Below are 12,160 nucleotides of genomic sequence, written 5' to 3' on the forward strand. Positions count from 1 at the left end.
AATTAATTTCTATTTCAAATGCTTCTTTAATGGCCCAAAGTGCTTCCTTTAAATCAAGAATGATTGAGAAGTATGAGAAAAGTCACTGGAATGAACACTACTTATATCAAAATATGAGCATGCGGGTAGTGAAGAGATCTGAATATGGATACACGAATATATATGCATTTGTGTGTATGTCTAACCTGTATTAACAGGGGGAAAATTCACTGGTTTGTTTGTTTGTTTCTTTGTTTCTTTGTTTTTAAGGGCTCACAGTTTATCTCCCACAGATCATCTGGCAGCATTTTACTTGGCACTGCAGCTTGCCATATCCAGACAGGTTAGTTGTGTTTGGAAAATGCAGCCTCACGCTGTCATATGAAGAATAGAATTTGTTTCTGTTGATGGATACGGATTAAGATTTCTTCAATAAAGGCATGGTTTTCCTTGTGAATATATGCATATATATGGAAAAAAACAAAACCAAAATATTCTCTCTGAACACTTTCAGTCTTGTACACTTTTCCAGAGTTCTGCCATAGTATTTCCAGCTCTAGGGTCAGAAGTAAGACATAAGTCATTCAATTTATTTGTTTCAGCATTTACATTGCTGGATGGAAGGGAAAAAAAGTCAATTTTTGCCCTGTTTTTACATGCAGTGTGTGCAATCTGTGCTCAGAATGGTTATCTGGAGAGTGGGACTCTGGACTCTTGAAACTAGTCTTTAATAATCTTGACAGTGCTTAAATCTTGAGTATCTGCTAAGATCCGTGCCTTTTTTGAATACTTGTAGGAGGTTTGCATTTTGCAAACAAAATTATGAAAATGTGTTTTAAGAAAACTGGAAAATATTTTAAGGCTATAAAAGACATCAGAGCTCAGTCCAACTTGTACAGCTGTTATATTTAAGGGATTTAGGATTATGCCATATATTACGTGAAACTGGATAATGTGGAGCTGCTTTGTATATGTCACGGTAAGCCTTTTCCTGTGTCATGTTTATTTTAGGAAGTAGTTTTGAGCACAGTAGTTTACATACTCTAGGTGACTACTTTTCATTGCTAATGAGTAGCAGAGACATTGGACTATGTCACATTAGAGTGGAATGGATTGTCACTTTAATAGCACAAAATATTTTTCAGTAGCAGGCTATGACTACGGCTGCATTCCAAACTTTTCATGTTGCTTAATTAAATTTCCTGTTTTTAACACTTAGTGTACTTATCTTGAGCAAAAGCATACGCAGCTGAGGAGATCTTGAAATTCCATGTGAAAGAAAGTTACTGCTACAGTCTAGCTGTACATTTTGATTAATGTATTACAATTAAAATATTTTCAAAATAATCTAGAAATACAACCAATACTTGAAAAAGAACAGTAAGTGAGTATTTTAAAGGGCTGAAGGGAACTGTTTTATTAAAACATGTATCTTATTTTGCAGGGTTAATATATTACTTAATTTTTACTGTTCACTGTAGACCATCAGGTCCATTTGAAACTTCTGAGCAGTGTTTTACAGGGGTCTATAGAATTCTACATGGTATCTGGGTGAATATTTTGAAAATTTTATGGATGTGCGATCAAGTAATAGGCAATACTTCTAATAGTGGTGCTTTCTTTTTTTTTTTTGTTTGTTTTAAATCAGATACCAGAAGCTTTGGGTTATGTTCGTCAGGCTCTGCAACTACAAGGAGATGATGCCAACTCTCTTCATCTCCTTGCGCTCTTGCTATCAGCCCAGAAACACTATCACGATGCTTTGAATATCATCGATATGGCCTTGAGTGAATATCCAGAAAACTTTATGTGAGTGAATGCCATGTTTACTTTCTACGCTTTCTCTTGTATTTATTTTTCTTAGATTCTCATCTCATTCATTTCAAGAGGGGATGGACTTGAAGATTGGTCTGAGTTTTTTTTTCCCAACAGTCTTCTCCCCTGCCCATTTAATGCAAGTCTGCTTTTTATTAAAGTCTTGTTAAATGGTGATTAAGGGTTTGGTTTTGGAAAGGAAACTAGAGCCAGATAGTTGATCTTTTTTTGTTGTGTTTTTTTTTTTTCTGCAGGCCCTTTGTTTAGACAATTTCTCCCTGTTGCATGCTTTAAGGTAGTTTTCTGTTTGTATGCAATATTCTAAGAAAGATAAATAGGACTTTACTATTACCTAGGATAGGTTTATCCCATCCTACAGATAACTCTGCATATTGTATGGAATGTATTCTGTAAAATACATCATAACAGAGGATCTCCTCTTTTGCCTGTATAATAACCAGTCATCTGAAGTTGGTTGATTGATAACTAAACAAGTGAACAGAGAAGCAGCATGTTTGGTAGATGTTCTGTTGTTGTTTAAGAAAGAAATCATTCTTTGTTCTTTGTGTTTATTCTTCTTGTTTAAGTATATCTTAAAATACATTTGGATTTTGTACTTTTATAAGGCTGTGGGGTTTTTTAATTTATTTTATTTTATTTATTTTATTTTATTTTATTTATTTTATTTTATTTATTTTATTTTATTTATTTTATTTTATTTATTTTATTTTATTATGAAAATCCAATTAAATGCTTTACAACAAAATATCCATTAACTTCCGATGTTTTGTTCCCATGCGGTACGAATAGTCACTAAGGTTGTAATCCATAGTGTTAAAAATATCCTAAATGTTTATTTAGACAATTTTTTGAAGTATCTCAATCTTACCTTTTAAATGACTGGCCTGTATCATAAATCGCTGCTATATCAACATACCAGAAAAATATGATCTCTTTAAGAATTATTTGTTTGGAAATAGAGATTATAGTGGTTTTACTTGCTGTTCTTTGACATTTCATGCCTCCTTTTGGCTGCCTATGTAAGGTACCGTTGCCTTTTTCCTCATAAATCTGCCCAGGACCTCTGTTGATACCACCTCTCCTCAGAACTCCTGCGGCTTGCAGCCAGCTCTGTGCCACTGCTTTTGTGGCCTTTTGCTGTTTCTCACTTCCTAGTTCAGCCACACATGTGTAAGTTGTCTCTGTTCTTATTAGGGGCTTCTGCACGTGCTTCACAATTTCAGAACTGTCCTGCAGTTCTGCTCCCAAACCTGTCTGTGCCTTCCTCTGGTCTGAGGGTCCTGTCAGTAAGTCATGGTTTGAGAGGCAATTGAAGTATCAGCTACCTAATTTTATCTTCTATTATTTTTAAAACCAAACATGTTCAGAGCACCATGATCTTTCATCTTCTATCTGTTCTTGTTTCATCTTCTGCCACTTCGTGGCAATGTAAATGACAAAGAAACAGCTGCTATATCTCTCAGAATAATAATAGTCTAGAAGAAGTACTTGTGAAACTGCAGTTCTCTCTATTGTAATAACAGAACAAAGGATCATTCAGCAAAATGTTTAAAATTACACATGTGAGCATTCAAAAGGTATTTATGGGTTTTTTGAATATGATTCGTGGCCTTTCTGTACTTGTTTATGATTGCATCTTGTGGTTAAACATGTTGCCTGAGTTGTTTTAAAAAGTAACAATCTTTCTGTTTATGTATGTATATTGATTATATGGGTCATAATAGTTCTAAATTGTTAGTCCTGTTGTATAATACAAACACTGTGATGATACAGTGTACTTTGTTACAGCTTACTGGTACAGATCAAGGAATTTGAGAGCAATATCTTGGCAGTAGGGAACACCATCAGATGTGGCAACAATTGCTGAAGAATCCAAGGTGAAACACAGCTACATGTGTCTCTAGACAGTCTTTTAGAGTCTTGTTTTTAGTGCTGTCAAGTTACTTCTGGTTCCCAGAGAAGTCAAGGATATGATTGAAATTCCTTGTGTGCTCTCTGCAATTGACACTGACAGCCAGACAGACACATCTGGTCAATAATACAAATTTGGATTGATTCCTTCAAGTAACTGGGTTATTTTTTCCAGGATTTATCAGCAAAACCTCAAGTTTACAATCTCTTCTTGCGCACCACATCTGGTACTCTCGAAATGGTTGACAATGTGTATGTGCATATATATAACGTGTAAAACACAAGTGTGTAGTGTATCTTTGATTCCATGTTCTTATTCTGCAACTTCTGTAAAGGATACAATCTCATGGTACTTCCTAGCAGACTGGGAAGAGATCCTTTTGTGTTTATCTAAGGCTTGCTAATTTTTAGATATACTGAAACATTTGATTATTTGCTAATTATTGGCTTTTGTAAACACTTCAAATATCATCACGTTTTACGTTTTATCTTTCAGTTATGCCTGCAATCCCAGTAAGATAAATAGTACAAGAGTTTTCTCGGTATTCTCTGTATTTCTTTAGAATCCATGACCTCAGCCTTATGCAAAGTGATACTTCGGTGGCTTTGCAGCATAATAAATTTCTGTACTTGGAAAATATTAAAGTAAAACATAGGGCTTGCGATTTATGTTATTTCTTATTTCTTTTATTCTTATCCACTGTAATTGCATTGCTGCACTGAATGCTGGTCTGCCCTGTTCACAAATGGTTCACAAAAGCTGTACGTTCTTGTTGTTTTGCTTTTCTTTGAAGCAAATTTTCAGAAATTTATAATACTACATCTTCGTAAAATGCCAGAGGTTACAAGGAAGTCATAGAACACACTGCGAGTCATGCTGGGAAGTGGATACTTTCCAGCACTCTTCTGTTGTAATTAATTAGTAAATATATTGTTGGTCAGTTCTTAACATTTGAAAATCTGATGCATTTCTGGAATTCATGTTCAATATTCGGGCCGTACTGCAAGTATGTCTTTCTATCTTAAATAAGTGTTAATCTTCATGCACTATAGAGCTAGAAAGTTGCTGAACAAACATGGCCAATCAGAAAATGATTTTGCCCCGTGCACCTCTAGGTCAGCAAGTAGAAAGAAATTCTTCACAGGCAAAGAATTCTGTCCCATCATTATCTAAAGGAGTGGAATGAATGAGCAAACATTACATTGTGCTGTTAGCAGCATTGTATAGCTTTTTCTTTGAATAGAGAGTTGATTGTTCTTGCTTTGCTTGTTACATTGGCAGCACAAATATGCAACCTGCTCTGAGACCTTAAGGGGTATAGCAAAAACTATTGGTGAAAAATCTAAGAAACCTTTAAAAGTGAAATAGGTACGTAGTAACGTTTTCCAGAAGTAATGCAAGATATTTCCTGAATATGTGTAGCACTGTCAGTTCAAACTTTTTGTAAGCTTAAAGGGCTAGGTTGTAACAACTCTACTTCTAAACAAGTTAGCTGTATTCTTCAGAGCAATACAATCAATCTACTTTTAAATGTTAGCTAACCTCTGAAGCCTCCCGAGATCCGAGGGTGCTTTGATCCAGGGACAAAAAGATCTCTAGACAAAAGATTACTGAACAGATTAAGATTACTGAAGAGATTATGAATACCCCGCTCTGGTGAGATGCGTGGGAGTAAGGTGCCAGCACCAGAAAATCTGAACAGTTAATCTCAGTCAGGTCCTACTGCATTTGAATTCATCCAAAGTTACACTGTGTTTTCCCCACCTTTCATTAGACAACTCGTCCCTGTAGTAGAAATGTGAAGTTCAGTTCCTCTCCAGCTTGATAAAATTTGAACTCGCACATGATGCAGCTCAGAGTCCTAACCCATCAAACTATGTGGGAGACTGGGTGAGATGATCCATTTCTCCTCTTACAACAGAAGTAGGGACATGCTGCCCTGAATGCAAAGACAGTAGGCAGGAAGGAGCCACAATATATCCTAAATTACTGGAATGCTTTAACTGTGAGGGAGGCTTGAGGTCTCAGCTGCTTGGGTTTTCCCTGAATTCTACTTCATTTGATCCAGTGATTGCTTACTCTGAATATATAAGCAGTCCTGGAGGTGTGTATTCAGGTCGATGCAGAGTAGTGGTGGTTGTGTTGCATTGGTTCACACTGGGCTTGTACATGGTTCATACTGGGCTTGTACACCTCGTGCAATATATATAGTACAGTTATATGTGCGATTACCTCAGGAGCCTTATTTGCAAACTCCTTTCCATGACTCTTTCCTTGTCTTTTTATCTGTTTGTTGCGAGGAATTTATATCTTAGTAGTCTTTTGAATGATATGAAATCTTGAAACAACACATTTATATGTTTCTACTTCACAGTTAGTCAAAAGTAGATTCTCAGTCAGAAAGACAGAGTTAGGTTTCTTAATGAAATACCTGTGATATTGTTTTCTTAATCTTAGCTGTTTGGGGTTCCCTCGTTATTTCAAGTGTTGGGGGACTTAAAGACGAGTATAGTGCCTGAAATTAGTGTAATTAGGTGAAACAAATTATAAATATTAATTGCTAATTTAATGCTGAAAACTGGACTGCACTGGATAGCAGCTGACAAGCTTTTACAGTAGCAGAAGTAGGGAACAGCAGATGGGTTATTTGAGGAGTGCAAGTATGTTATTTTAATGTTAAGCACACTCAAAAAGGAAAGACATATGGTAACAGGTTTGAAGACAACTGAAGACTAAGTTCACAGTTTAAACATTTACATTTGTTGAAGTGTTATGGAAAATTTTTTTCTTCCAAGAATATTTCACAGAAGCATCAGGCCAATATGTCACTCCTCTGAAAACTATTAAATCTTTTCCTTCCTGACCCTCAAGGGCTCTTTTGAGCTACAGTAGATTTCCCAGAATCACAGAGCTTTTTAACATCCCTCTCAGTTCATTGATTAACAAACTTCTTTCCTTCTGGGAGTTGTCTGGGTGGGCATAGCAGAAGAGCTGGTTGGTACATGCAGTGTGTGATGATGTTTTGTGGGACAGGGGCGGATTTATCAATTAAAGGCAATAGACTACACTATTCTGTTTTCCCGAGGTCAGTTCTAGTTGCACTACAGAGTGTGGTGCTGGTTAAATTTGGACTTTTTTTTTTTTTTTCCCTTGATAAACAGAGCACTGTGAATTATTTGAGGAAAGGGCAGTAATACATGATTGGACAAGAAGTAGCGATCTGCTAGGCTTGCCAAAACCATGTCTTTCAGGTTGGTGTATACATTCTTGTCACCATTTGACAACATGCTTTTTCAAATCCATTCCATTTTGATCCTGTCTAGCTCAGGAGTGAAATGAATCTTGTCTCAAGAGTGATTTTTCTTAAGTCATGAAAGACAGTATCAATTGCTTGTGTTTTTTCCTTTCATGCTGGGCTTGTCTTTCTTTTTTTTGTTTTTTCCCCCCCCCCCCTCCCCCGGTTGTTATGTGCTTTTACAGAATGGTCCATTAAAAAGAGATTGTTGATAGGTAGATGGATATTACTTTATATAAAAAATTGGTCATTGGCCTCAGGGTCTTACCCCTGAATTATATTTGCGAGGCTGTAGATTCATCTTTGAAACTTGATTGAAAGAGTCCCAGTTTGGGTCATGAGCTGGCTGCCACAGGGTGTTCAAGGCAGGAAAACAAAAAGTTTTCAAGTATAACTAATTTGTTCTGGCTTTAGTCAGAAACTATCTTCATTATAGTTTGCAGATTTTCATTTTCTTAAGGACATTGAATTCATAAGATGGAATGCAGTATACATAAACTCCACCAAAAGTCACAGGACTGACTGCTGTTTTTCCTTGCAAAGAAGCAATGCTACTGCTTTGTGAACAAATATATGGGGAATAATATTTCAAAGGGAGCAGCAGAGGCCATTCAATGCACACCAAGGATACCTATTCATGGTTTCCACAAAATTGTGTTATTTGGGGGTTTGAGTGCTGATTTTGTTGCATCTTTTGCTTGTTTGAGAGTCAGGCTTCAAATAGCAATCTGAACTGCCTATTTTTACTTTGTCTGTGTTTCTGTATGTATACGGACTTCCCACTACTGCAGATCTGTGCAACCAAAGTTGAAGATGACCCTTACGACTAATGTTGGCACTCTAGAAATCTGTCACTTTTCCTGAATCACGGGTTCACATCTTTTTGGTATGCTTGGTGATTGTTTGAGAAACCGTTTAGGAGACTTTTTTTATAAATGATTTTCTGGAGTTTTTACAAAAACTAGATTTGGGGTGCTTGACCTCCTGTTGCTGGTGTTGGGCATCCAGTGATTCAGTCAACTGGATTTCCTGAAGGAACTGGCTTGATAAAAGCAGATGAAAAAAATACCTAAGTAGACATAGCCGATAGTTGTGTTGTTAGCTTGCAAATGCAGCTTGGATAATTGAGACTCATTCCTGACTGTTTACACTTCGAACAAAAATGAGAAGCAGATGTGATTAAGTCGGAAAGAGGAAACTGGCCTCGGGATAAGGCGAGAGAAATTGATTGGGTAGCAATGTCATGGGAATTCAAAAGAAATCACCAGGAAATAACATTAATCTGTTTAGTCATGCAAAAAGTTATCTCAGGGTACTTACCAAGTGATGGTTTTTCATGTTTTGTAATGAACGATTTATGTTTATCCCTTTCATGATAATAAAGCTTTCCTTGAATACTCAAAATGGAGTAGACTGACTGCACAAGGGTTCACTTTGCAATTGCAGCAGACACCTCTATGAATGTCTTTCTGTAATTTAATTATCATGGTGATAGAAGTGATGCACCTAAAATCACTGTGTGTGTAAGTAAATCCTCTATAAAACTATACGCATTTCATGTTCTATCTAGTTTCATGTTGTCATTCTCCCTGTAGGTTAAATTTTTGCAATTTTGTCATTCTGTGTTTTGATGATCATCCAGATGTTCTGGAATTGACTAATGCGAAGCTGTAAACTTTCTACAGTAAGCGTTAAAGGGACAGCTGTCAAAAGAGGATGCTCAAATTAATAGATTTTGAAGCCAGGAGGACCAATTTTTTAAACCTCTGACCTTTTGTATATCAGAAGTTGCTAAATTTGCTTTAGTTTTTCTATTAATATAGGTTTGGCTAAAGCATAACTTCCAGAGGACGTCCAAGCTTGATAAGAACGTATCAAAAACTGAAGAAATCATTGCAGCATGTGGTGGCTTGTTTCAGTTGCACTCTTCCTTAAGACTGTATTTTTGTTCTTCACTTGAATTGATCCCCTATTTGTTTCCAGCCATTGGTTTTTATATCATTCTTTACTAAGCACTCTGTAATTCTAGTGACTTCATATTCTGATGGTACCTTCTGTAATCAGGTCACCTCCAAGTGTCCTTTCTGATAAGAACATCATGGTACTTGCCGATAGTAGGGCATGTTCTCTAGCCTTTCAGTTACCCGTTGCACTGTTGAGCTGTATCAATTTTCATCACATGTAAACAAGAACCGCACAAAATATTTCAGTATCATTTATCACTGCTTTATATGGAGAATCGCCTGCAATGTGTCTGTTGGAAAGGATTGTGAGGTTTTCTTGAGTGTAATTGCTCCGATGCAGGCTTATATTCAATCACCTGCTTGCTGGCATTGTTATTTGCTTCTTGGCAGTTATTTCTATGATGCATTTCCACATTGGAGTGCAAAGGCTGTATTTGTTCCTATGGCTATATGCTGGGTTTTTAAAAAGAAATACAGCTTTAGAGCTATTAAGCTGTGCAGCTGAGCAAATTGTTTGGGAAGTTTCCTACTGTGCTGTTATAAGGATCTTTTCATTAGGAGAGTACATTACACATATATTAGAGTTCTCTTGGATTCAAGTGGAATTCCCAAGTGAAGGGTCTTAAAGCAGTGAGCCCTACCGCCTCCTTTAAAAGAAGCTACAAGGTTGCAGACAGTAAACTGTTGTCAAATTCTGGACAGTGAATGAAGTAAATGCTGGGAACTCTGTGATTTTCCTTTTAATTTTAACCTTTCCTTCTAAACCATTTATTTATGATCAGTTACAAGACTGTCAGAAGGACACTTTCAGTTTCTCTCAGTCAGTACTACCAGAATTTGCTAAAGTTTGGCCTCGTCCTATTTCCTCATTTATTTTATGTTTCTTTTCTCTTACGTTCTTTTATGTTTCCTGTAACAGTCATCAGAAGCTTTCCCTATATATGTACATATTTCCTACATATGTACATATTAAGTGCAAGAAGTGATTTGCTAATACTTCATTCAGGAAAGAGGAATAGATATAGATTGTTTCAAATCATCAATACAGAATAATATTTGTTCAAACTTAATTTTATGCATTCTACGTGCTGCTTTCCCACTGTAATTACTCTGTGGGCTCCGTCAGTAAACCTGACTTAATTTACACAAGCAATTGACACTGACAGTTTGTAACAGAAATGAGATGCAACTCTATGAAATATGCATGTAAATGTAGGTCTTATAGCAGCGTGGTTATTTTTTCCCTTAAATTTCAATCATATGAAGAGAAGCCTATGTTTTCTATTAAAAAAAAATAGTTTATTTTCAGACACCGTCTTTGTGGTTTTTTGTTGTTTGTTTGTTTGTTTTTTAAGTACAGGATCATTGTCAGACTAGTTAGTCTAAGATTTCACAAGACATAGGTTTAGGCTTGGTGAGGTTTTTTTTGTGGTGGTTCTTTTTCTTATTATTTTTTTAACATAGTGCCTAGATTTAAAACCAGAACAACTTCTTTTGAATTTTCCTAGTGTTCCAGGATTTGAAGTTTTGGGATAGATCAAATGAGCACTTAAATGTGAAACCAAAATGAAATATTATATAACTCTACACAGAACGGGTATTTGTCATCTTTCTTTTATGCTCTAATAAGTAACAGGCTATCTATCAGAGTTGATTATATATAAAATTTATTCTTGGGTTTAAGCTATTGTAAAAATTCATGTGCTTGTCAGGGAGCCCAAGCTATTGTTTGACACTTTTCTGCATGGCTTATTTGTTGGTTGTTACCATATTTATGGGACTCCAACTATATTAATTACTTTCATACCATCTTTTAATAATTATCATGTAAAAATACTGTTAGTTGAAGTTAGAAATGCAAACTGTTAAATTACTTTAAAAGGTTCTCTTAAAACAGTAAGTTACTAAGTTTACTCAAAGTAGGTTAAACGTAAACCAAAAAGTAGTTGCATTTTTAATTCTGCATTGTAAACAAGAGGATTTGATGCATCCTTTTAAATTTTAGCTTCTTCAGGTGAGATATGTGTTCAGTGTTGTGCAGAGTGTGCTTAGATTGACCTCACTGCATACAGAAGAGTCCTTAAAGGATTCCCAGCAAGGCTTTTGCTGTGTTATGCTAAAGGACTAATTTTTCGAAGCATGTACCTTCAGTGTTATGCACAGCTCTTCCTTATGTTTGTCAAGCCCTAAACAATGTAAAGATTTATATAATAAGAGAATAATAATGACATTTACTCCCAATCTTAACTGAAAATAGAGCATTTTGTTCAGTTTTGATCAGGATATGGGGATACGGACCCTTCAGAAAAAGTCTGTTGGAATTTAAAGTTTGCTGTAGAAGGTTTCTTAGTCTGAGGGACTTTAGGGAGATTCCTGATGACCGCTGCGTTGAATGACACTGCTCTAACAGGCATATCTGGTGGAAGAATGATAGGTAGCATATTATACTGCAGATCTGAAAAAAGAAGTGGGGAATGAAAGGCAGGTCTCTTCCATGCAGTAGCATGTGGAATACAGATATCCAGCTATGGCTGATCCAAGCTGGTGTGCTCGTAAGGCGCACAGTAAGATGCGAAAATTGCTTACTTGATCCCCAAAGTGAAGCAGCTGGTTTTAAAAGGACACCCAAGGTGAGCAATACTTGTTTACTGAAAGAACTAAGAGTTCTCAATACTAATTGTGTTACTTGTCGCATAGCAGAGCTTGGTCTTCACTGCTTTGAATTTTTGCTTCATTCTACAGAATAGAAATATCCTTAATAACTTAAGCCGGTATTGGACAAACTGACTCCTCTTTATCTCCTAACATTATAAGAGTGTTGCTATAGAAGGGAATTGGTGGTTGTAGCGTCTAGGTATTTTATTTCAAAAAGTGAAACAGGCTGGCTGAGAAGGAGGCATAATTAAGACAGCAGTTTTATTTTGGAGATTCACAAAGTCTTACCTATGCTACAAATTACACTGGGTGGCTGGTGGGGAAGCTTCAGATCGTGATCTCATAGATGAGCTTGTACTGAGTAGGGAATAAAGCAATAGCAAGAACCTCAGAAGTCACAAGGCTCCGTTTATTACAGTTGTTCTGTCTGTAATACTTTTCATCAACTTGCCATCTGTATTTTAAGAACAGTTAGTTTAATTGCTTCACCTCTTCTGCAGTCTATCCAAAAAAACTGTG

General features: G+C 36.2%; 1 protein-coding gene across 7 annotated transcripts in view; it reads left to right on the forward strand.

Annotated features, from left to right (window-relative positions):
• TTC7B (tetratricopeptide repeat domain 7B) overlaps positions 1-12,160 on the forward strand; it is a 152,415-nt gene that overhangs the window by 79,462 nt on the left and 60,793 nt on the right. For all 7 annotated transcript variants that reach the window (XM_054198205.1, XM_054198198.1, XM_054198202.1 and 4 more), the window contains 2 exons: positions 250-322; positions 1,628-1,788. In XM_054198205.1, the coding sequence (XP_054054180.1) occupies positions 250-322; positions 1,628-1,788 (234 nt within the window). The remainder of the gene's footprint in view (positions 1-249; positions 323-1,627; positions 1,789-12,160) is intronic.

The sequence above is a fragment of the Rissa tridactyla genome, chromosome 4 (genome assembly GCF_028500815.1).
Source record: "Rissa tridactyla isolate bRisTri1 chromosome 4, bRisTri1.patW.cur.20221130, whole genome shotgun sequence".
Classification (NCBI taxonomy): domain Eukaryota; kingdom Metazoa; phylum Chordata; class Aves; order Charadriiformes; family Laridae; genus Rissa; species Rissa tridactyla.